The sequence below is a fragment of the Azolla caroliniana genome, unplaced genomic scaffold (assembly GCF_043228905.1).
Source record: "Azolla caroliniana isolate FFs.n. ecotype wild unplaced genomic scaffold, voAzoCaro1.0.p SCAF_9, whole genome shotgun sequence".
NCBI classification, from domain to species: domain Eukaryota; kingdom Viridiplantae; phylum Streptophyta; class Polypodiopsida; order Salviniales; family Salviniaceae; genus Azolla; species Azolla caroliniana.
Genome location: NW_028230444.1, coordinates 6,792,109 through 6,818,940, shown reverse-complemented (window position 1 = coordinate 6,818,940; position 26,832 = coordinate 6,792,109). Strand labels below are relative to the sequence as shown.

At 41.4% G+C, this 26,832-nt stretch overlaps 2 protein-coding genes across 2 annotated transcripts; one reads left to right on the top strand and one right to left on the bottom strand.

The window, feature by feature from the left end:
* The first annotated feature begins 892 nt into the window (after nt 1-892).
* Nucleotides 893-2,283, top strand: LOC147860055 (shewanella-like protein phosphatase 2). The gene has a single exon (XM_087324460.1). The coding sequence runs from the start codon at nt 936-938 to the stop codon at nt 2,208-2,210; it is 1,275 nt and encodes a 424-aa protein (XP_087180586.1). The 5' UTR covers nt 893-935; the 3' UTR covers nt 2,211-2,283.
* Nucleotides 2,284-3,341: 1,058 nt separating this feature from the next.
* Nucleotides 3,342-5,507, bottom strand: LOC147860054 (uncharacterized). The gene is made up of 3 exons (XM_087324461.1): nt 5,221-5,507; nt 4,150-4,677; nt 3,342-3,783 (listed from the first exon to the last, which is right to left on the bottom strand). The coding sequence occupies exons 1-3, from the start codon at nt 5,234-5,236 to the stop codon at nt 3,725-3,727; spliced, it is 603 nt and encodes a 200-aa protein (XP_087180587.1). The 5' UTR covers nt 5,237-5,507; the 3' UTR covers nt 3,342-3,724.
* Nucleotides 5,508-26,832: the final 21,325 nt, after the last annotated feature.

Sequence of the window (26,832 nt, the reverse complement as noted above, 5' to 3'; positions counted from 1 at the left end):
TGTTGGTTGGGTTCCTTGATAATCCATCATCGTTTTTGCTTACACAACACACACACACATCCCTTATTATCTTCTCTATTGCTTTGTGAATCACATTCGTAGATAGAACATTCGCATTTACTCGAGGGTTAGAACTTAGCCATTCGGCAACAAAATGAGATCACGTGATGAGTTTACTATATTGTGCGAATGGGGAGTTGCTCGGTCAAGGAGTCTGATAATAACAGAGTAGTCGAAAGTGTTAGGGGATGTATACACAAAAGTGCGGAAATATGTGAGTGCTCGTGCATCACCTCATTGGTATGTAGCCATGTTGGAGATTTTTTATCCACACAGTGCAAAAGCATGAACTCATTTTCTTCAAGCGGGCCACTTTCAATGACCGAAACATAAGATTCTTCGAAGGGAAATCGAGGGGGGAGGGGGGGAGCAAAATTTTTCAATGATATATTCTTGGAGTGATACAAGAAGCAAGACAAAAGGATACAGAATGGGGACAATATTATGTATTCTCTAGAGAAACAAACATCCATAATCATAACAAAGGTATGTGAAGAGACAAGGACACAATTAATCAATCGAATTGAGCCGACCCGAACCGACCGAGGAACCAACGATTGGATCGAATCGAATCATAGCAAAGGTATGTGAGGAGGCAGGAGACAATTTGATCACAATTGACCGAATGAATCGTCGAGACTCTGTTTCTCTGCCCAATAAATGAATGAATGAATGAATGCCTTCTTTTAGTGTGTGAAATCTAATAAACCTAATTAGAACAGAGCATTTCCAAAAAGCCAAAAGGAAAAGGAAGAAGCATATATGTACATATTGCCTTCTTCATTCCTCTTGCTCCTTCTTCTTTCTTCTTCATAAAGACAAATTTAGAAGAACCTACCCATATTTTCACTTGAATCTGATAATAATACCCAAGAATGCCTCTCTTTTCCTCTCTTCTTCCTCCTCCTCCTCCTCCTCCTCCTCCTGTAAGGCCTAGCCATGGAGAGAGCAATGAAGATCCCCCAGTTTGCAGAGAACTGCCCTCCCTGGTCTCCTCTTTCGTTGATACCTTCGTAGATTACATTGTTGGGGGCCAATTCTTAGGCAAGGAGGAAGACGGCATCGAGGAGGGGACGAAGAAATCCACACCTGGCGAAGGATATGGAGTAGCACATAACAGAATACCCACATACAGGCCTCCGGTTGATCGTCTCATTGCCATTGGAGACATCCATGGCGACCTCTCGAAAGCCAAAGAGTCCCTAAAGATAGCTGGGGTTATGGATGATAAAGACCGATGGATCGGCGGCGAAACGACTGTTGTCCAAGTTGGGGATCTCCTAGATCGGGGCGGAGAAGAGCTCCGGGTCATCTATCTCCTCGAGAAGCTCGGCAGACAAGCTCGGAAATGCGGGGGCGATCTCATAGTCATGAATGGGAACCATGAAATCATGAACATTGAAGGCGATTTCAGGTATGCCACACACTCTAGCTCTCTAGAGTTCCAGCATTGGTCTTATTGGTATGAGAGAGGCAACAAAATGAAAGAGGTCTGTGATGGTATAAGAAGAGATAGGTTATTTAGTGCTGATAATGATGGTAAAATCCCTGATACCATTCCTTCGCATTTGAAGGCGAGATTTGCCGCATTAAGGCCTGGGGGTCCAATCTCGTCACGATTTCTTTCGAAACATCCCACCGTTTTAGTGATCGGGAAAACAGTCTTTGCCCATGGTGGTATACTCCCTTCTCATGCCAATTATGGTCTTGAGAGGATGAATGAAGAAGTTCGAGAGTGGATCCTAGGTAAAAAGGGCCATTTTGGACCTCACTATCTCCATGGCCGGGATGCTGTCGTCTGGGTGAGGAAATACTCGGAAATCAAAGAAAGGCTATGTGATTGCGAGGTGTTAGAGAAAGCATTAGAAGCTATTCATGGCTCGAAAAGGATGATTGTTGGGCATACGATACAGCAACCTTTCGGCATCAATGGCGCATGTATGAACCGTGTCATCCGAGTCGATGTCGGTATGTCTTCGGGTTGCGGTGGTGCTCCTCCTGAAGTTCTTGAAATTAAAAATGATGAGAATCTGAGGGTTTTGTCAAAATCAGAGAGGCGTGATATAAAAAAAAGCGTGTCCGAGGAGCCATTCTGGAAGAAGAGAAATGATGGTCTCGCATCTGTGCTCTCGGAAACCAGTGTGAAGTGATTTCCTCTGAACAAGTATAAAAAAAAGCTTTTATATTATGTATACCATTATTTGAGTTATCTTTGTTTCTGTCTTTGGTGATTTGTGGTTTTGTCAAGCAATCCAAAGGCATAGGCATTACCAAACATTTGCTTCATGCATACACCTTCTGGAGGCTTGATTGTCAATTAGCTAATTATGGTTTAGGGTTTAATGTTCTTCATTGTTCCTCTAAAAATTAGAGGACCTACCTAGTTTGGACTCAGGATCGATATCTCAAGCTTCTTGAAGAACATAATACATTTCTCCTCATTGCATGCAGCAATAAAAGAACCCTTATACCGCTATTGCTTGAAGTGCATCTGGTATGCAAATGTCAAGGAATATGTAGTAACTTGAAAACAGAAATTTCTTTCTCACTTGGTAAAATAAAGAATCATTAAGCCGACTTATTAGATCCTTTCTTCAAATGCATACATGTTTAGTAGATATTACAGAAGAAAACAAGATTAAAGAAAACCAGATAAATCCACCTGCGCAGCGCATAAAGGAAGATTGAAACTGAAAGATATGGCATGTGTTTGATTTCTAAAAGTTTTCAATGATGTTGGTTTGGAAGTTGGAAATCAATTGTAGAACGAAGAAATCCATACACCAGTGTAAAGTCTTGGACAAATACCATCTGTTGGAAAGCTCTCAAATGATATCATTTAATCGTAGATCTTATGTACACCACAGCAAACCTCTTGTAGGTGGTTTGAATTGAAATATCATTACAATTTTGGTAATAATAGAGAGGTACAAGACGTTATGTTTTCAACAATTTTGAAAACTTAACTCACGTAGAATATCCAGTATTCAATTGGTATGCCTTCCAAAAAAGCATTCGCAAGCTTAGAACATGTACTTCACTATTGACGACGAATCGACGATGGCAAGCACCTACCTTGCATAATGCATATATTCTTGTAATAAAATAGCATATAATACTTCTGGTAGCATCCATTAATTTCAGTGTTTCTGTGTTTAACCTTTCTTCCATCCTAAACCTTGTATAAAGATCACTTGGCAAACCTAAACCAATTTGTGCTCTAAAACCAGGTTGGCAATGAACGGAACTTTATTATTTATACATGGTTCAAATACAGAGACTTTCATAAAGCAAAATATATCTGATGCATTTGACTGCTTCAGAGCATTTAATGCATAGACACACGGTTCTTAAATACCTGGACAGGATTAGCTTTCTCAATAAAATTGTGGACACTCTTTTTTTTATCAGGTAAGATATTTACACAACGCAAGCACATAAGTAGTGTTTTAGTGACTGTGCCCTATGTTTTTTACAGATTATAATTAACCTTATCAAGCACTTGAGAAGGATTCTGCATATTGAAGTATAATGTAGATAAACTTCACAAGACTTTTTCACACATTGTATAAATATTCTTTGCTAGAGATAAACATAGTGAAGTATAATGTAGATGAACTTCCCAAAGCTTTTTCACACATTGTATAATATTCTTTGCTACATCTCAGCGATCTCGTTCTGATTCCTTCAGTTCTTTGGGTGTTTGGTCCACGTGAAGAGATTCTGCAAGAAAGACATTTAGTATGAATGATCTAACTGAAGAAGAAAGATTGGAAAGGGAAAGATATCGGGCTTTCCACATGAAAAGAGCATAACTAAAAGCCTACTACTTTTCTAAGTATGGAAAATTATCTGGTAGCTAGAAAGAATATTTAAAATTCCTTTTGGATTAATTCATAAGTAGTAGAGATTTCTAAATTAACCTTCCAAACTGTTGATTTTCATGTGAACCTAATTGTAAGCCCCTTTGGTTATGGTATAATTTGTCATGTGAATCTCTTTGACGCTAAATTAATGTCTATTAGTCAGTCCCCAATATAACCAGCTGACAAAAAAGGGTGGTGTTAAGGATACTGGAGTTTTTCATACCTTCCAGAGTCATGATCTTTTCACCTGATACACTCCGCATTGCTGTAACTTCATTTTCGATAAATTCGTTTTCTTTCACGAATTCTGACTCTAGAAAGTATCCTTCCCCACCAAAAATATCACTAGCTTCACCTTGATACTCTCTTGACCAATATTTTCGAAAGCAAACGTTTTTCTGAATTAGCTCCCACCATTCTGAAGAGAAATCATCGACACTATTCCATTCCGGAGGAACACTTCCATAATTCCAATCATCTTGAAGGATTCTAGTTTCATGGCACACAAACTCTTCTGAATTATCGAAAATATCTTCATCCAAGTCCTCAGCTTCAACTGCTACAAGTATATCCTCATCATGGAACATTGTATGGGGTAAGAAAACATTTTCTTCTACATTCTTGTGTAAAGGCTCAAAGAAAGGAGCATTCGGATTCAACTTCGAGGACATTCTTGGAATCAGTTCATTATCATCTATTGTAGGATTATAATTTGGATTTGGAATAAATGGCCTTGCATTCGGTGTCATATCTGTAATAATCAAATGATCTACGTTAAACATACATGTCAATGATAGAAACAAAATTCTAACAGTTGATCTCACCGTGATAAAATTTCTAAAAAAGCAATACAGTAACAGCCTAGTTTTGATCAATGATGTAATAATGTACAAAGGATGACTCAGGACGAAGAAAAGCTTTTGAGGGAGTAACTGCTGAGCTTTGCAAGGTTGCCACGTACAGGAAAGATGATCTAACTGTGTACATGTTGGTAAGAAACATTTACATGAAGAAATGACGAACAATATAAAGATCTCAATGAACACAAAAGATGATCTAACCATGTCAACGCATACACGTTTGAATGAAGAAAGATGAAGCATTATCATGGATTTCATGCACAAAGAAGGTGATGTAACAATGTCAACGATTCAAAGATTAAATGAAATATTGTTAATCATGATCAGACATTCTGTACATATTATATATAGATAAATGGATGCAGAGAGAGAGAGAGAGAGAGAGAGAGGGAGAGGGGGAAATAAGTTCTATATTTTAAGTTTTGTTGGATTACCTGAAATGAAATCCATGTTTTGATAATTCAAAACCAGATCAGCAGATTAGTGTCTGATTAAATTCTACTCCTCAGCAGAAGCCATTAGAAAGGAATGATTCAGAAAGATAATCAGAAACGTCGAAGCATCAGAGATCAAGAGGCAAACATACGATCATGCTATTTTGGGAGAGGGAAGGAGGTCTTCTCTTTTTTCTCCCTTTCTTTTTTTGGTATTCTTGAAAGAACTCGAAGGAAAAGGAAGAAGAAGTGTAATCATGGATGGATTAAAAAATAGAAGAAGAATAAAGGAAGGAAGGAGATCAAGATCAAAGGAGGGGAGTGGGAGCAGAAGAATCAATGGAAGCAAGCTCTTCACCTTCTTTCTGATCAAGAGAGAGGATTCTTCTCAATCTTCTAAATATGGAAGTAGAAAGTATGGAAGCTCCTGGACTTGGACTTGGACTTGGACTTGGACTAGACAGGGTCGGATGGACGGGCGACCGTAAGGGCTAGGGCAAGGACGAGTGTTGAACTCACTGCATATAAGTTCCGGGATATATTATGTGAAAGCGACATCCGGCTCTTGTTGTTCAAGAACTTCGCTAATGAATTTCATAATCAAGAGAGCGATAAATTTCGTGCAAGGATTGGGGTTCGGTCGAAGATGTGTGGAAAGCAAAAGTCGAATGTGATCACATGGCAAAGGCGCATTGTAATCAGAGCGTGATACTCGAGACCCCAAGGACTTGCTCAGGGGACGAAGTGTGCATAATTGACTGCTCTCATTACTTGTGCCTCAATGCATAACTGATGTAGTGAGCATGATCTAAGTCGCTTGGAAGCAATGGTTCAAATGGCAAACAACGAGATGGGCTCAGATATGTATTGATGTGTTTGGCTTCCTCATTTAGCGAAGAATATAGTTCTGTACTTGGAGGCAACATATGGAGAGAGAGAGAGAGAGAGAGAGAGAGAGAGAGAGAGAGAGAGAGAATAGATAGTTTTTAGCATTCTTAGAGAGGCCAATATTGACCCATAGGAACTAAGTACAAAAGTTATCTTGATGTGTGTCTCCTTCCTTAGAAGGGATATTCATACTTTGAAGCACCAAGTCTCAATGTGTGAATAAAAACTTACACATGAGCTCAACCTTCTACGCGTTCTCTTTAGTATGATACCCATGTCATCACTCCCTCTTAATATATCATCATAGCTATCACAAATTGATTATTGCAGTATATGCAAAACATGTAAAAAGCAAGTGATGTTCATTCTCTACTAGCCCTTCCTTGCATACCTTACATGTCTTTATATTTGGCTTATTAAATTCCATAATGCAACTCCAATACCTAGGTTGGAGTGTTAGGGATCTATGAGAATTGATACTCCTTTTAGCAATGAGGTAAGGTTGAATAGGCCTTGTGGTCTTATATAGAACCCAACATTTAGGATTGATGTTTGCAATGTAATATTCTAAATTTATCCTTTTAGCATCTTTCCACTTCTTCCTTATTGGGTACATTAATATTTCCTCAATAACAACATATTTCATAACATCCCTTGAAAGCTCTAGGAGATCTTCCACGTCCCATCTTTTAAACCATTTTTTATGTCAACTACCCAACTGGATGAGAGAATTTTGCTCTTGTGATTCTTTTGTAGTTTACATCCAACATTCTTTTGAACCATCTTTTGATATCAACTACCCAACCGACACGTACCTTAGAACTCTTCTCCATGCCCATTACCTTAATAAGAAACAATCAAGTCTCAAGATGTAGGATCATGTGTGTTGATTGCATCCTCATTTTAAGAAACTCCTTGAATGATCTCAATTGGCCCTCTTTCTAAACTCCTAACAACGAATGACAAAATTAATTGGTGTATGTGATTGGAGGGTTCCAATATCCCTCTTTCTACTTCTTGTCGATATCGCTTATTGAGAGACTTCACATTCATGATCTTGATTTTTCGTGATACAGAGAGGAAAGGGGGGTGGGGGGGATTGATTTTATGGGACCCACTAGAGGCATCCACCATTTTTATTAGTTGTAAAACGAGTACACAAATTGTGGTCAAAAGTAATTATATTCTCTCGGTGCATTATGGCATGGTTTGACCCATTTGTTATTGGAGAGAACTTTATTTAATTACTTGACATATTATAAAAGGGAAGAAAGCATATTTCATACACGTCGATTAATTTTTGCTTCATTAGAACTTAAGTTGAAAAAGCCAAATTGTCATGATTCTCATGTTATATTTGTGAACTTGGGATACACATAGTTAACATGTATAATTAAGACATGGAACTTCTTTGTATGGATAGGGAAAAGGTGAGGATGATGGGACATTTGCAGACACTTAAAGATGGTATCTCTAAGCCAAGTGATGAAGGATTCAAAGGTCTTGTGTGCATGTTTGTGTTGTTTCGAGGTGCGTCACATTGAATGCACAGTTAATTCATTTAAGAAGATAGGGGTTAATGGGGAGACAGAGGAGGTTGGTGCATGAAGCGTATTGGCATGTTGGCAAGTAGGTAATGGAGGACGTTAGAGCTGTCGAATATTGAGGGGAGGCAATTAGATGTCCTACATGAGTGTGGTGATTGTGAAGAACTCCATGTTGCCTGCTAATCATTGTTGGATGGTGGGAAGAGCGAATAACAATGATCTTACTCTCTTTGGGATGCCCTCAACATCCCTTTTTCTCTCACTTCTTCCACTTTCATATATGAACTTTGCCATGGGAGCTTACTAAAAGCTCACTAATAACTTCAAGTGACAAACTCAGTCCTCGGCAATGGTGCCAAAAGATGTGTCATCTCGAGCAGTGTCATACTAAATGCATGCCTTTGTTTTGGTTAGAGTTCTCTCTATTTACCAAAATTGTGTGTCGGGACTAGATTGTTATATTATCCTTTTTGTTCACGAAATGGGTGTGAGTGACTGTTAAGGCACTGGAAAGCTATTTGCACACTTAGACCATAATCGTTATGAACTCCTCTCATCTCTCAAATAGTTCTCTTAACTAAGAAAATCAGCAATGCCTTCCTAAGGCTTAAGCATTGAACGTATTAGTTAACATAACATGCGAACATACATAAATAAGATAACTACGGTTCACACTTCAATTAATTAAGAATCACCAAAAACACATACAAGAAGAATTGCATTTTGCTTCAAATGAGCACTTAACGTTAATCTCATATGAAGTGCGAGAGAAAACTCCTAGGTTTCAAGAAGAAGATCCAAAAAGGCATAAAAATGATATTTGTAGTATTTTACAAAAGAATTGACTCTTTCACACTAGGGTATCCAAAAGCCTTTAACTAATTATCTCTCTTTCTTTTGTTTGGTAAGTTGTATACTACATGCACTATGTGTTGAGTTCGAACCCCAATTTTGTCATGTCTCTAGTGCACATACTTCACACATATCTCTTAATTCACTAGATGCCATTATAGAATGTAAGGGTTGAATCTCTCTCTCTCTCTCTCTCTCTCTCTCTCTGGTGAAAACACACAATTATATTAATAAATGTGTGTAAAAAACACTACTTACAATATGTGACAATGGAGTATGGTTACCCACTAACTACACTACATGGGTAGTGGAACATGTTGAATTGCCAATAGGCAAGACGAACACTCTATTGAGGAAAGAATTTCCACTTGCTCCAATAAAGAAAATTGTCACATTAGTACTCCCTTCAATTTTCGTAGATATGCTTTCACTCCATTTCTACCATCAAATACAAAAGCATTGCACTGTCGTGCCTTTCGATTACGTGAACGAAATACACTACGACAACACATGTTCCAATTATGACGCAATCCCCAATATCTTAGAAATAGAAAAACTATCTCCATCTCTGATTTTGGGTCAACCTTTGTAAATTGTGCAAACACCCACTGTCTAGGTTTCAAGTAACACTATGATAAAACTTGCCAAATTTGAGAAATGTAACTCCAAATCACAAGCAATTAGACACTATAGAAATCTATGAGTACTATCTTCCATTTGAACAATAAAAAACAAGCAATTACCCTCCGTTGCTAGTTCATGACGCTTTAGAGTTAATCTCAAAGGCAATCCTCCAATCAAAACTCTCCAAATGAAGACCTTTGCTACAAGTGGCAATTTAGAATGCCAATTACATTGTAAGATCTACCACCACCCAGGATCAGATTTGTGTATTTTCCATTCTTTTTCAACCTTAGATGATAACCATCCAAGTGACTCAACAGATCAATGATACAAAAGATTAGTAGTCACTTGTAACAATGTCGTTTGATCCTGTAAACACCAATCAATCCACGATTGTTCTCCTATTTGTCGAGGTAAGGTACCTTGCATCAATGCAATATTTTGTAGTTGTTGCCAAATAAACCCATAATTAGGGAGGATGCGTAATAATTGTCATGTGTCAACAAACTCCAAAACTCTTTGAGATGGAGGCTCAACTATATCTCCCACCTATTTGACTCCCAAACGAAACAAACGATTAAATTGAGAATGCAATCTCTCCTTTCCTGGCCAACATAATAACCGAGAAGAATTGCAAAGAATTTTAATGCTCTCTACTAGATGATGGTTTCCGTTCACATAACAAGAGTGCTTCTTGCCATGAGGTAACCAAGTGTTCAACACATGAAGAGCCTGGAATCCTAAGTGAAATACATCCATTCAATAATTTCCACCATGGAGCCTTAATCATTGTCCTCCCATGTGTTAAACCCTTGTTCTCAATGAAACATTGAACAATAGATATCCATGGTTGTGAGTTTGAACACATGTCTTGTAATAATGAAAATCTACGAGCCATCATATGCATAGATAAGCTCAATATTCCAGCTCCCCCCAAGCGCTTAGGGGTTGCTAGATGATTCCACGCAACCCAAGTGATTCCCATCGTATCCCTCTTCTTCCACAACAAATATCAAAGAGGTTGCAAAATAGAATGCAAAGCCTTCTTTGTCCATGGCAACAATGACAAGTAATATAATATCATGGGTTCCATAATACATTGTATAACCTTCAAGCATACATAAAATGGCCAAGATTGTGACTTCCAATACATGAACTTATCTGTCGACTTACTAGACATCCATTCAATCAATTGACCATTTGTAACATTCATTTCTAATGGATAGCCCAAGTGTCGAAAAATAGAGCCTTTCTTCACCACAGATCCTTGTCATCCTAAACATTCCAAATCCCTTTCAGTACATGATATGAGACTAGACTTCCTCCAATTAATATATAATCCGGAAGCCAATGCAAATTGGTTCCATACATGCATCCCCTTCTCAAGATTCTCTCGTGAGGCTTGTAGAAACATGAAAGAATCGTCAACCAAAGCTTGTGCTACTAGTTGCCCTCTAGAAGAAAGGTGTAGACCCACAATGTCACCATTTGTTGCAAGCCTTGATAGCATCACTAACAAAGGATGAGTAACAATAACAGATAACAATGGGCTTAAGAGGGCATCCTTGATGAACGGATCTTGTGAGGGCAATATCTAATGTTACTCCCCCATTAAGCATTACTCGAGACTTCACATCTTGTCCTAATAAAAATATGAGGTGAGACATACGAGGTCCAAAGCCCATTGTATGTATTAACCTAGATATAAAGGACCAACTAAAATGATCATAAGCTTTCTCCAAATCTAATTCCCATCTAATTGCACCATAATCAATGCTTGATGAGTGTTTCGAGCATAATACATGACCATTTGAACATTCAACACATTGTGCAATATATTCCTACCTACAATAAAACCATATTGGGTGGGATTTATCAACTTTGGCAAATACTTTTGTAATCTATTTGCCAAGACCTTTGTAAATATCTTATACAACCCCCCCTATCAAAGAAATAGGTCTTCATTGATGAAAGGACTTGAGAGATGCTACATTTGGAGCTAATTTAATTAGACCAACCTTCTAAGCTTGAGGCATACAACCATAATCCCAATAATGTTGAAACATCAAAGTTAAGGGCCCCTTTAAAATGTTCGAATATCGCTTAAAAACTTCATTTGTCAAGCCATCCTAACCAAGGCTCTTACCATTAGGAAGATGCCTTAAAACTGTGTCCACCTCATCCTCAATGAAGTCCGCATCCAATTCATGACTAATGAGGTCATGCACAATAAATCCAACCACATCATAAGACTCCTGACGTGCTCTACTCACTTCATTTGTCATTAACAATTGTGGGCCAATAAACTCCTTAAAGTAATGAACACATATGTCGATTATTGTAGTAGGATCCACTATCAATTCATCCCCTTGCTTCACATGTACCATGTTGATGGTGGGGGAGGGGGTTCAAATCTGAGGGAGAGAAGGAGAGAGACACACACACAAAATGAGAGAGAGGGAGAATCGAGATAGATACAGTTGAGGGGTAACTTCACTATATTTTTTCCTTTTTTTTCATGCCCCATACATGTGGTTTAAAAAAGCCGATTAAGGGTAGTTACACCTACTTACCCCACCTAACACTCACACATTAACATTTCATATTACACATTACACACTATACACATTAGACCATTAACCTTCCCGTACACCTATACGGGTAACACTTGGCACACTCGTGGGACTGTGCATTGCACATTGAACCCACAAGCCCATGCTAAAAACTCGTTGACCGGAAACTCCATCGGTCTTCTCTTCTCTCATCGGTCAGAAATCCCTCGACTGGATCACTGTTCTATGATCGATAACTTCGATTGTCGTTGGCTTAACACGAACCTTCTCGTTTGGTCAACAGATCGCACGATTGGATCTCACACACCAATCGGCTCGTCCACTATAGTAAAGTCTCTTAGGTTTAAAAATGATTGTGGGTGTATGTGTGAGTGGTGATGAGTTTTTTGTATCATTGAGTTTCTGAAATTCTATTTCGTACCCCTCAATTTTTTTTTGTAACCTCAGATTTTTGGAATTCTACCAGCTGCCCTTGAGTTTTTGAAATTCGATGTTTTGTACCCCTCTTTTTTAGGTTTCCTTTTCTTGTACTTGTTTCTTCTTTCTTCTTCCCTCTGTTTGTCTTTCTTTTTCTTGCTTTTCCTCTTTCCTTTCTTTCTTTCTGCTTCGCGTTCTTGCATTCTTCGTTTCCTTCTCTTTCTATTTCTTCATGTCTTCTTTTTTACCTTCTGCTGCTGTTGCTTCCTCCTTTCTACGCGTCTAGGGTTTTCTACCCTATTTTGGTGGTTTAGGGTTTTCTTCCCTCGTTTTGTTTCTGTCACTGCCTCGATGCTCTCTGTTGCTCTCTGTTCGTGGCGAGTCATCGGACGTCTATGTCCGTGGTCGTCGCTCTTGGCCGGCTGTCTTTGCAGCCGTGGCCATCTCCATCATTGTCTGCTCGGCTCTCTGTATGATTATTTGTCTGCCGGTATTTGGCCACTGTTTGTAGCGTCGTCCCTTGGCCAGTGCTTGGCCTAGTGTCTCGGCCGAGGATGTGGATCGGCTTCTCGGCCAATTCTCGCTTTCTCGGCCAATTCTCGCTTTCTCGGCCAATTCTCGCCTTCTCGGCCAATTCTAGCTTTCTCGGCCAATTCTCGCTTTCTCGGCCGTCTCTCTCGGCTTCTTGGCCGCTTTCTCAGCCCGTGGCTAGGCCGACTCTCGGCTTCTCTCGGCCGCTTTCTCAGCCATGGCTAGGCCGATTCTCTCCGCCGTCCCTCGACTGCCGGCTGGTTGGCTGTCGTCTGCCCGTTGCGAATGGATATCCTTCATTTTTGGATTAGATGACAGGGCTTCTAATGACTTAGGGACTTTTTCGAAAGATGTCGTAAAGGAGTCTTTCCTTCACTATCAGTAACATTGGCAGATGCACGAATGCGTAACAATGCCTCTACAATCTAATGTTGTTGATGCCTCACCCCCTGAACCGAATACCATTAACACCCAAATAAAGGGGTGTCATTCCATTTTGACTTAATGGATAGATCCAACACTTTTTAGTATTTACCATTAACAACCTTAGCCCCATCTGATAGGCCACCGTTGAGAGTTTTCCTTTGCTTCTCAGTGGTTTCTTCATCTAATCATGGAGCTATGTAATCAATCATAGGGCTTGAATGGAACTGTGTGGTGGGCAAGGAATGACGAGAAGTAATTGCCATTATAGGAAGGGAAGAGTTGTGTATTTAGCTGTGTAGAGAAGAACAAGACTTGCAATGGTGTTTCTGACCTGAGGAGGAGATATTCGTAGTGGTGATAGTGGAGGAGGAAGAAGATGAAGTGGTAGTGGTTGTGGTTCTGTTCAACATATTTCTTACTGTTTTAGGGTAGTTACCATGGAGAGATCGGCCATGGCTAGCAAAGCTCGCAAGCTAGGAAGGACTCAGAAGCACAGGGAGAAAGAGAGAGAGACTTCTTCTCAAGGGAGGTAGGCCGTTTGGGTGTGCCAATTGTTGATGGGTTGGAGTTGAAGGCGGCTCATCATTGGATGTTGTTCTCATCCATCTTATAGAAGTGGCGAACCTCTTTCTTTTGATTATCGGCTTCTGCTCGGAAGACCTGTAATTCGATTGCTTGAACCGATCATTCTTTCCACTTGTGAGCTAGAGCCTCCTCAACTTTTTGATTAAGCTTCAGCCGGTGCTTTGCCACTAAAGCTTTGATTTGTGTTGTGTTTCGCCCATTTCGTATTTGGCTTGGAAGGTGTCTAGTTCGTCTTTAGCTCTTGTTGCGTCCTTTTGGAATTTAGTTTTCAGGATTTTGCATGATGTGGTTACGATGACTAGTTTTGCGGCCATCTCCTCCTTATGTTGGTTGTAGTGTCGGAGGAGTTGATCCGAATTATTGTTTAACTCTTGCATATAACAGTTCTATTGTTCGAGTTCTAGGGTGGCGGAGATTTGCAGTTGGTGAAAGAACTTTGCTAATATGGTTCTCTCTTGCTTGGTTTGTTCCCACAATTGTGTCATGATATAGCATGGTATGATTTCAAAAGGATTTGAACCCATGACCTTGTGTCACATGGGTGGAAACCTTATCATTAAGCTATTCATTGTAATATATAAAATATTATTTCCATTTATTATTTTACTTAAGAAATCTATGTATATTCTAGATTTCTTTGAAACATTTTACAAATGTCAAGAGTATTCTTAAGCCACTATAAAAAGAGGCACATGGCATTATTGAGAACCAAATCGGTTCAACGCCAGTCGCCTCCTAGCTATTCTTATATATTCTTTTCATATAATATATCTTTTGTTATTATTATTCTCTCTCTCTCTCTCTCTCTCTCTCTCTCTCTCTTTTTCTTTCTTTCTTTCTCTCGTGAGTTTTACACCCTTTTCTCTCTCTTAGTTTTAGTACTAATTTCCTCTCTGTCTTAGTATTGTTCTTGATAGTTTGAACCAATTTTGTCCTTTTTATTTTCTTACTCTTCCCTCTCTTCATACTAATCCTCTTATCCCTCTTATCTTTTGATTGTTAGCGCGCAAGAATATCAATCCGTTTTCTCAGAGTTATAATGCATGAAAGAGAAGTTCCTCGCATTGGAACAAGAAAATCAATGACTCTTGGGGAATCTTCAACAAATCTCCTTAGAAAAGCAGCAGACACAACAACATGGGGAACTAGTGTTATGTGTGCAACAACTTGAAGCAACCATTGTAGCGTTGCAACAACAAGGACCAAGTATGCAGAGATTTATAAGGAACCTAAGATCGACCTTCCTCTGAAATTCGATGGAATGCGATCACAGTTTAGAGGATTCCTTAATCAGGTACCATTAGTCATTCAAATGTATCCTTCCCGATATTCTATCGATGCATCACGAGTGGGTCTAGTAGACACGTTGTTAAGTGGCTCAACTTTGTCATGGTTCACTCCGTTGTTAGAAAAGGAATCTCCATTACTAAACAATTTTGAAGAGTTTATAAGTGAGTTCAAAGCTTGTTTTGGAGATATTAATAGCATAAGGATGACAATCAACAAAATCCAATGATTACGTCAAGGTGATTGTGCAGCCTCCGTATACGTTGTAGATTTTCGTCTACTCGCCTCCGATATCCCCTAGGATGACCAAGCATTAAAGGAGCAATTTTGTTATGGCCTACGTAACGATGTCAAGAATTTACTCTTGACCTTCCCCAAAAAACCAAAGTCATTGACAGAAGCAATTAGTTGCGCGGTACGATTAGATAACCGCCTCTTCGAATGACGTTCGACACATCAGTTCCAAATGTCGAGGACAAGATCTAAACCCACCTATGCTTCAGTTGTAGCAAAGCCTTTCCGAAGGGAGTCATTTAATGCGTCTCCAACAAATACTCCTACTCCAATGGAAATCGACACACCATATCGTCACAGACCACTATTGGAAGAGTAAAAGCAGCGACGCTGTGCAAATTGATTATGTCTTTATCACGGTGGACCGGGGCATATTGCAGTGAACTGTCCCTATCGGCCAAGAAGATAGGTAAATCAAATAATCGCTAGTACTAAACCTGAGTCTATTTCTTTAAGCGTGTGTAATAGTCCTAATAGCCCAAGCCTTTCAAACAAATTTGAAATCCTTAGTCAACGAGAAGAAGAGTCAAACGATTAAGTCCAGCCAAAATAGGAACCGTTGTTGTAACAAGATACGACTGATTGGTGCCACCACGATTCCACACCTGCCTCAACTACAACCACGCATCTCGACTTGGTTCAGTGACCCAGCACTCCTTGGAGATCCACTTGATTCGACTCATTGGAGTTGATTTACATTCTAAACTCAAAGTTCTTTAGTATTATTGTTCTTAGGGATTTGTTTGCATTATTTTGGAACAAATGTTGTGTAGTCAAAACCATGTAATGTATTTCATGTGCACCATATAACGCACATGCAAAGTTTCTCTACATGTGTTCCACATGGCCCACATGCTTTATATCGCGCACATGCACAAGCTTCTCTAGGTGTGTGCCACGTGGCCTATTTTGTAAAGGGTTTTCTCTCGAAGAAATAGTGAATTCTGACGTTTGTTTTCGACGTTCTATAGCTCGTTGGAAAGCTCTTCTAGAGGGCTTTCCAATCTGTGTTTGCACACTTAATTTGGTTTCATAGGTGGAATGATATAAGGTTTTCTTTGTCTTCGCGGGTAGGGTGCAAACCACTCGTGACTATTGAGATACTTCCGACTCGACTTCCCACTCTTCTCTTTCATCTTCTTATTTCCACTCTCTCCTGGTTCAGAACTCTAGCGGTTCCGCCCGGACACGCCAAGCTCTTATACGCGACGTGCTTCGACACGACACCGTTTGGTTGGATAACCCTAGTTCTGTGCAACCCATTAGTGGTTCCATTCCCTATAAGCAAGTTAGCAATGTGTTCTTAGCTCAAGTAATGGTTAGTACTAAAAGTACTCCTCTAGTACATGTCTCAACACTCTTAGATTCCGGAGCCAACTCTTACTTCATGGATAGGAATTTTGCCCAAGCTCATTAGATATCCCTAAGAAAACTTTCTTTCCCAGTATCTATAGTAATTATTGATGGTCATCCCATTACTTCCAGAAATATCGTAGAAGAGTTTGAGCCGATTCAGGTTGTCCTAGATAGCTTGGTGTGTGTAGTATCATTTAATATAATTAGTAGTCCAGATCATCCAATTGTCTTGGGGTTGCCATGGTTCGAATTACATAACCCAGACATAGATTGGAGAACACGAGAATTCTGGTATCGACAAACCCAAGAATCTACTCATAGGATTGCAACCATTTCGCTACATCAATTGCATGAGGAAGGATGCAAGGAAGCAATGTTTGTCTTCACAATATCAGTAAAACCTTCTAACACCACTAAAGAGGAATCCACAGTTCAACTTCCAGAGAAGTATCGTCATTATGCCGATGTCTTCGATAAGGTACAAGCCAATATGCTTCCTCACTACCGACCGTATGATTGCCCCTTGATTTACAACAGGGAAAAGAGCCACCATGGGGACCGATCTACATCTTGTCACCAACCGAGCTAGAAGTCCTTCTAGCCTATATAGAGGAGAATTTGGCAAATGGTTTTATTCGACATTCGAAATCTCTAGCCGACACACCCATTTTCTTTGTCAAGATAAAGGATGGATCAATTCGTCTCGTCGTAGATTACTGTGGCTTGAATAAGGTCACCATCAAGAATAAGTTTGCATTCCCCCTTATCTCAAGTCTTTTAGAATGGATCAATGGTGCAAGATTCTTCACAAAGATCAACTTACGAGGAGCATATAACCACGTACAGATCCAACCAGGAGATGAATGGAAGACTGCGTTTCGCACCAGATATGGGCACTTCGAGTATACGGTCATGCCATTCGGTCTCACTAATGTGCCGTCAGTCTTCCAACACATGGCAAATGATATATTTCGAGATCTCTTGGATGTTTGTTTGATCATCTATTTGGATGATCTACTGCTTTATTCAAAGACCGAAGAAGAGCATGATTCTCATGTATATTAGTACTAAAACGACTTCGAGAACATGGTCTTTATGCAAAACTGGAAAAATGTAGTTTCGAGTGCAGCTAGGTGGAATTTCTAGGTTATGTCATCTCCTCGGAAGGCATTTCTATGGATCCAACCAAGTCAAACTATGGTAGAGTGGCAGACTCCACGCTCATTGCGAGATGTGCAATGCTTTTTAGGCTTTGCCAATTTCTACCGCAAGTTTATACAAGATTATTCAAAGCTTATTCTGCCTCTCACATAACTTACCAAGAAGGGGCAATTGTTTGTTTGGTCTAAAGAAGCGGACATGGCTTTTGTGAGTCTTAAGAAGGCATCTACATAAGGTCCTATTCTAGCTCATGTTGATCTGAAAAAACCGTTCATCATGGAGGCAAACACGTTGGATTTCACCTTGGGTAGCATTCTGTCACAACAAGGCGATGATGAAAAGCTACATCTTGTGGCTTTCCACTCACGCAAGTTTGACGCTGTCGAAATCAACTACAAAATTCATGACGAGTTATTAGTAATAGTGGACTCTTTTACACAATGGAGGCATTTTCTAGAGGGATCTTCTCATCAAGTCACCGTATTCAACGATCATAAACATCTTGCCTACTTCCAAAATGCTCGTTTATTAAATCAACGTCAAGCTCAGTGGGCCCAATTCCTCACTCGTTTTGACTTCAAAATTACATATTGCCCTGGGAAGTAGCAAGGGAAGGCAGATGCGTGATGACGACGTTCGTATCTAGCACCACGTCCAGGTGAGCCATCATTCGATAATCAAAAGCAAGTAATCCTAGGATCGGCACGACTGCAAGCAACATGGGTTTTCGATACGCCATTGGATTCCCACATTATCGATTCCATACGGAAGGATTTGAAGACATACGTTTTTGCTCAAACCATTCTAGCATAAATTGACCCCTCTCGGGCATCTTGTTCATAGTCGCAACAACCCGGTATAGACTATCGACAATTCGAATGTCATGATGGATTACTATTCTTTGAGAAAGTATGTTCCTAATAGTTCTTGTCACCTTCGAGTAGTCCAAAATTGTCATAACACATACAACTGGGCATTTCGGTAGTACTAAAACGTTAGATTTAGTACAATGATAATTTTTGGTGGCCTCATATGCGACGATTTATCGCAGACTATGTTCGGACATGTGATACATGTTGCAGAGCAAAGATACCAAGACATCATCCATATGGTTTATTGGAACCATTACTAATTCCAAGCAAGCTGTGTCAATCCATTTCTCTAGATTTCATCACAGATCTTCCAATTTCGAAGGGATTCGATGCGATCTTAAGAGTCGTAGATCGATATATGAAGATGACCCATTTTCTACCTTGCACTAAGGAAATCACTAGTGAAGAAACCGCTGAAACTGTCATGCGTGAGGTATGTTGACATCATGGCCTCCCCGATAATATCATCAGCGACCGTGAACCCCAATTCGTCTCGAAATTCTGGAAGCACCTCTTCAAAATGCTCAAGGTCACTTGTAACCTCTCCTCTGCCTACCACCCGCAAACAGACGGACAAGTAGAAAGAACAAATTAAACGCTTGAACAATATCTTTGGTGTTTTCTAAGCTATCAACAAGATGATTGGGTGGATATTCTCCAGTTTGCCGAATTTGCGTATAATAACTCTATCCACTTATCGACTAGGGTTGCACCATTTTATGCTTATACAGGCTATCATCCTCGATGGTGTGTATTTGAAACTCTAGAGTTACCCACAAATCCTTATGGAGAGGATCGTTTGGAGCAGCTACACAAGATACGAGTAGACTTATCTACTCATTTGCAACAAGCTCAACAAACACAGAAGGAGTATGTGAATCGTCATCAACTTCCATCCAGTTTTAACATTGGAGATCGGGTATGGTTACTACGATGACACATCAAGACTATTCGTGCATGCGATAAATTGGACTATCGACAATTAGGTCCTTTCCGTATTATCGGAAAAATGAATGATGTCACTTTTCGTCTCGATCTACCTCCACAACTACGGATACATCCGGTTTTTCTTAGTTCTCTTCTCGAACTGTATCAAGACAACACTATTCCGAATCGTATTACGCCACCTCCACCCTTGATCAAGCTTGAAATAGGACCGGAGTACGAAGTGGTGGCCATTCACGATTCAAAGATTGTTCGCAACAATCTCTACTAATTGGTCGATTGGCTAGGCTATAGTCCAAGAGAGCATACTTGGGAACTAGTTCAGAATGTGGTAAATGCTTGAGCTCTTGTAGAGGACTTTCATCGGCAATCTCCCGACAAGCCAGGTCCTCCATCTACGATGACTCATGGCACTCGTCGTGTTAAGGGGCAGGGGGTAGTGTCATGATATAACATGGTATGACTTCAAAAGGAAGTGAACCCATGACCTTGTATCACATGGGTAGAAGCGTTACCATTAAGCTATTCATTGTAACAAATAAATATTATTTCCATTTATTATTTCACTAAGGAAATCCACGTATATTCTAGATTTCTCTAAAACATTCTACAAATATCAAGGGTATTCCTAAGCCACTATAAAAAGAGGCACATGGCATTATTGAGAACCAAATCGGTTCAACACCAGTCTTACGCCTCCTAGCTATTCTTATATATTCTCTTCATATAATATATATTTTGTTATCATCATTCTCTCTCTCTCTCTCTCTCTCTCTCTCTCTCTCTCTCTCTCTCTCTCTCTCTCTCTCTCTCTCCTTGTCTTGTAAGTTCTACACCCTTTTCTTTCTCTTAGTACTAATTCACATCTTTTAGTACTAATTCCCTCTTTGTCTTAGTACTGTTTCTGACGAGTTGAGTTGCTGACTTGAGCAGACCTAGAGTTCTAAGAGTTCATTTTTTAGAGATACGATTTCGTCGGATGTTTGGCAAGATGCCTTTTGATGCTCTTCCTCTACTTCCCTAACTTTGCTACTGTAGGGTCCTACGCGACCTTGACAGTTGCGGCGACATTCTTTGCTGTGGCTTGGAGCTGGGCCGTTCAGGCGTCAAGCAGCTATTCGAGTTCGACTTTGCATTTTGTTGGTTGAGCCTTAAGTTGGTCGGATTTAGCCGTGACCTTTTTGTATCGTTCCTTGGCCTTGTCGGAAAGTAGTGTTTGGACCGCGAGCTCCTCTTCATAGTTACAGTTTGTGACCTCAACCACTCCTATGGTTGGTACTGAGTCGGTTGATTCTTCGGTTTGAGTGGACACATGCATCGGCTCGGGGGGTTTGATTTCGTTCATTTGTATAGACACCTCGACGTGGTTGGAAGTTGAACTTGAATGGTTGGGCTCATCAGTTGCTTGGAGCCATTGTTCAAGTTCGGTCAGGCAGCTTTCGGAGGCCTGCCACAATTTCGTGGCCGTTTTGGCCTGTTTGCGCGCCTATTTGGTGCTGACAGCCATATCTTTGGTCGCACGGGTGGTTTTCTCCAGTTCGCGGTATACTTCAACCAACAATGTTGAGCTCGGGTAGCTCGACCTGCACTCGACGTGTTTTGGTGATTGTTGAGCGGATAAGCTCAACCGGATCCGGATCAACTGGATAACCCTGAGCTGGATCGGTATACGGAACGAAGAACTGGATGATATCCGGATCGGTATCCGAATGATATCCGAAACCAGGAGCTAGATTAGAGAGATGGATCGGGGAGCCGGATTCAAATGTGAGCCGGAAGGCTAGTAGTAGCCTATACGCGTTGTCGTGAAAAATCCGTCACTGTGTGCGGATCGTGAGGCGGAACCGCTAGGGTTCTGGATGATATCCGGATCGGGGAGCCGGATTCAAATGTGAACTGGAAGGCTAGTAGTAGCCTCTACACGTTGTCGTGAAAAATCCGTCACTATGTGTGCATCGTGAGGCGGAACCGCCGGGGTTCTGGACCGGAAGGATTCAAAGTTTGCACTAGCTTTAGCTAGAAAGTATTTAAGATAGATTGAGAGAAAGAGAGAGATTGAGATAAGATAGAACTCTTGACTTTAGATTGAGAGAGATTGAAATTGAGAGAGATTAAGATTGAACCCTTGACTTTAGATTTGAGGAACAAGATATATCATCAATTGGATAACAAATTTTCTTCTTATTAATTTCTTGATTAATACATAGCCCCCTTTGATCTTTTTCATCCACTCTTTTATAGATGCCCCCAAGCATATGATGCTTGTGAGGGTACAAGACACGCATACAATGCATAGAATGCATGTGATGCATGTTTGCCATTTGGCGCTCATGCATTACATGTGATGCATGATAACCATGTCACTCATTCAAGCTCTAATATGAGAATTTACATGTGAAAGTATAATGATAAAAATATAACTTAAAGAAATGACTTGGCCTTTTCCTTTCACACCGAAATCTTCAAGACACCGTGTGTCGCGATCAACCTATCCGACCAACTCAACTAATCCGTCTGTCCAATCTTGACTGTTCTGATCCGCATCTGGTCTGGTTTGGTCCGGTTCTGTCGTCCTCTGTCCGTTCCCGGGCCCGGTTCTGTCGCCGTCCGTCTGTTCCCAATCCCGGTCCTGGTTCGTTCCCGATCCCGGTTCTGTCGCCATCCAGTTCTGGTTCTCCAAAATCATTTTGAACAACTTGGCCGCATCCATTCGTCCAAGTTATACAACCCAACCTTTTTGTGCTCATAAGACATAATGAAATATAAAGAGATATAGCTCTACTTATATAATCTTGATTCCTGATGGTGTCCTATCTATGTGGGATATCTTATAGTTTTGTTTTCCTCTTCTTCTTCTCAAACTTCACACTCACATAACTTGACACTAAGTTGTCCATTTCACATGTAGTAAAATGCATTCGGAAGCTCTTGAAGACATCCCTCTTTTCGTACCAAGATATTAAGCAAATAATTTCTTCACTATTATTATTTCATATTGTGTGTGAAGAACCACACTCGATTTTGTACATTCCATGCAATTTTCACATCGTTGCCGAAAATCTTCACGACAACGTCTAGGCCACTAAATAGTTAGAGTCCTCGTAGTTAGTGACAGTCGCTCGTATGAGCATTGAAGTACATGGTACTTCTGTCAGTCCTCGAAGGACTTCTATAAATAGTGTTGTCGAGCACATTGTATGTACAGAGTGATAGAGTTTTTGAAATAGAGTTTATGTTCTGCTCTCTTTGTCTCTCCCACGCGTATTCTCTTGTTATGCTTCCATCAAATGCTTCCGCACGCTAACCTTCACATGGTATCTGAGCGCGAGGGTTGAGAAACTCTATAGCCGACATACGCTTTCGAAGACAAACCCTAATACTCGGTAATAGAGGTATGGTGAGTTCACTTCCCACAGAGAAGCTCGACCGGAGCAACTATGTGTCCTGGTCATATAAAATGCACCAATACCTACTGGGGCATGGATATTGGAGATATGTGGAAGGAACCAACGAGGCAACGCCAGAGCCGGCACACAAGGACTTCCTGGTATGGGAGCATGGAGCGAGTCAAGTATTGTACTGCCTCACCCCCTGTGTGCATGATCATATGCTTGACCACTTCAAGGATGCAAAGACGCCGAAGGAGGCCTGGGAAAATCTACGGAAGATTTTCGCCGCGAGTACCGCAACCCCTAAGTTGCAACTCCGGTAAGAGTTGAACAATATTCGACAAAGAGACATGTCGGTTATGGACTACACCACCAAGATAAAGGAGATTTGTGATGCGCTCGGGTTCATCAACATGACGGTGGACGAAGACGAGATGGTACAAATTTGCCTCGGTGGTCTAGCGCAAAGGTACAAGCCAATCTAGACAGCGATTTGCACTCGGGAGAAACCACCGTCCTTCTTCGATGTTGATGGTGGAAGAAAACCATGCAAGTGTGTCCAGGACCACTCAATTGGACAATCGGATGCTGTACACGGAGGAAGATCAGCCTCGTAGGCACACAAGTAGTGTTAACAGTAGTTCTGAACCCTCCACAAGTAGGGGGAGTCATAGCGGCACTGGAAACCGAAAAGGAAAAGCCAACACGGAATGCTGGTATTGTGGCAAAAAGGGCTACCGGAAAAGCGAGTGCTGGAAGAAGCATGCCGATTCAAACAAATCCGGATCTGGCAAGGCCGGTCAGGAAAACTGGCAAAGCTCGCACTATGCAGAAGCATCGAAAGGATCTGGAACCGGGAAGACCGGTAAAGGGCCAACTTTCATGATGAAGCACAAGGTTAACTCGATGAAGAAGACTATTTCCAAATCGGAGGAAGTATGGTACGTTGATTCTGGAGTGTCCAACCACATGACGAGCCATGAAGAGTGGTTCTTCTTTTTAAAGAAACTGGAACAATTGGGAGTTGTCGAGACCAGAGACGACACTCCTCACCCAATTGGGGATGTTGGAGAAGGCCCTTTGAGCCATGTCAGACAAAGGGGGAAGCTGATGAACGTACTACACCTTTTGACTATCACAAAGAACCTGGTGTCGGTTGGACAAATTGTCGAGCAGGGGATGCAGGTGCGGTTTACGCACCTCGGGTGCTTCATCGAGGAAGAAGGCCAGATAATTGCAAGGGCACAGAGACGGGAGGATGTTCATCCTCGATACCAACAACGTCGGCACCACCTTGTTTACCAAAGGACAGAAGATTGAATCAGGCATCGATCTCTAGCACAAGTGGATTGGCCACGTCAACTACCGGAGGCTTTAAGATTTGCAATTGAAACAAGTTGTGTTCGGATTGCCGAAGTTTAGTGGAGACTCTGTCGTGCTCTCCCTGTGCAAGGAACTGAGGAGACGCTTCACACACAAAGAGAAGGGAAAGAAGAAGATGTCGGAATACGATACCGGCAATGAAGGGTTAGTTTGGAGTGAATCCGACTCCGGAAAGGAAGCAGTTGGATCATAGGGAATGAAGTCCGGGCCAGCCAAGAAGGGCCCCAAACCGGGTAACGACGAGTTACGCCGGTCTTCCCGCCCGAAGAACCTCGTTAAGAGGTACGGGTACAATGAGTACATGGCGCATCATTATGCATACATGACTAAGGTGGCGGAAGTGCATACAAGTTCGACATGACTCAATGCCGATCGATCTTTACACCCCTGGACTGGAGCCTGAAGCTCCGTTCCGACTCTGGACCGACGTGCAATGAGAAATAGTTCTGACAAATTGTCAAAAGCCTTATATACTTGACGATCACTGGACCCGACATCAGTTATCCAGTCGGGGTGATCAACTAGATTATGCAAAAGCCAACCGTGGAGCACCTTCAATGCGCGCATCGACTATTGTGATATGCGAGTGGCATGAAGGACCGTGGACTGTTATACCGACATGGTATAGCTGAAGAGCTAGTCGGATACATACATCTGTGCTATTGATGCATCGGACTGCCGATCCACCTCCGATTTCATGTTTTCTCTTGGTGGCGCGACTGTTGTGTGGAGCAGCCAATAGTGGCTCTGTCGAGCACTGAGGCTGAATATCGAGGCACTACCAATGCCACATGTGAAGCCATCTGGCTTCGGCGATTGCTACAAGACCTTCGGATCGAGGTACCGACCCCGATCCTGATCTACTGCGACAACATATGCAGCATACAACTCGCCAAAGCACATAGAAGTGCATTACCACTTCGTGTGTGAGCGGGTCCTGAGCGGTGAAGTCGAACTTAGGTATGTTCAAACAGATCGGCAAGTTGCCAATATCTTCACCAAGCCACTTGGATCGGAGAAGTTGCAGCACTTTTCGGAGATGCTCGGCATTCAGCATCTCGATGTGCCGCACTTGAGGGGAAGAACAAGAAAAGGAACGGGAACGGATGGCACCAGACAAGGAGCCGAAGAGGAAGAAAGAACCAAAGGGTGAGATAAGCAGAAAAAGGAAATCGAGCCGACCAAAGGAGTCAACACATCCGAACAAGTCGGAGCAAGAGGCAGAGGCAGTAAAGTCAAGAAGGACAGAGCCAACCAAAAGAAGGTCAAGACCCGGACATGGTTCGATGTGGTGAAGGGCCTAAAAACGAAGACGAGTTGGAGATCATCAACTCGGACAAGAACAGGAACGAATCGGAGGCAACTGATTCTGACAAGAGCTGGAATGAATAGGAGGAAGCCGATTTGGTTCAAGATTCGGAGGCGCCGAATCAACCAAAGGCCAAGCAGACAAGAAGGCAACGGAAGTCGACATTGAAACGAAGGAACCAATGGGTTGACAAGTACCAAAGTCATAGCAGCGAAGGAGCTAAGATGGGCATGCTGAGCAGACAAGCCGACCAAGAAGGTCAAGGTGTGCAGAACCGGATGGGTCGTGGGAAATGGGACCGGATTGGACGAGGAGTGCGAGCAAGGCGGAACGACGCCAGAAGGAGCTGGATGGAAGGACCGTCTACTATAGACACTAACACCACGATCTGACCTCAAGTTGAGCTTGAGGGGGAGTATTGAGTGGACAAGCTCAACCAAATCCGTATCGGCTAGATAAGCCTGAGCCAGATCGGTATCTGGATGATATCCGGAACCAGGTGCCGGATCAGAGAGATGGATTCAAATGTGAACCAGAAGGCTAGTAGTAGCCTATACACGTCTAGGCTACTAGGTAGTCAGAGTCCTCGTAGTTAGTGTCAGTCGCTCGTATGAGCATTGAAGTACATGGTAATTCTGTTAGTCCTCCAAGGACTTGTATAAATAGCGTTGTTGAGCACATTGTATGTACAGAGTGATAGAGTTTTTGAAATAGAGTTTATGTTCTGCTCTCTCTATCTCTCCCACACGTATTCTCTTGTTAAGCTTCCATTAAACCTCCTCTCTTTTTGTATTCCTATTCGGCTAAGCCGGTTTGTCGAATGCTTCTGCACGCTAACCTTCACAGTGATGTGCTTGCGTCTAATTTTTTGTAGCTTTGGCTCCTCATCTGATTCAAGCTCGTTGTCTAATGTTTGCTCGACCATCTATTGTTCGGCATGATCTTGAGCCATGCGTGTCGCGGCAACAACTTGGAGGCAAGCTAGGAAGTCAATGAGCTGGTATGCCGTGTTGTATTTCAAGATCACACCGAGCTCATAAGCTTCTGTGGGCAAGTCTTTGAAGGTCATGACCTCCTCCTCTGAGAATCTGGAATTTTGCAAATATATTTTTAACACAATTTGGTGACACGATTGTGTTCAACCATTGTTTATCCAATTAATGTATGAGAGTT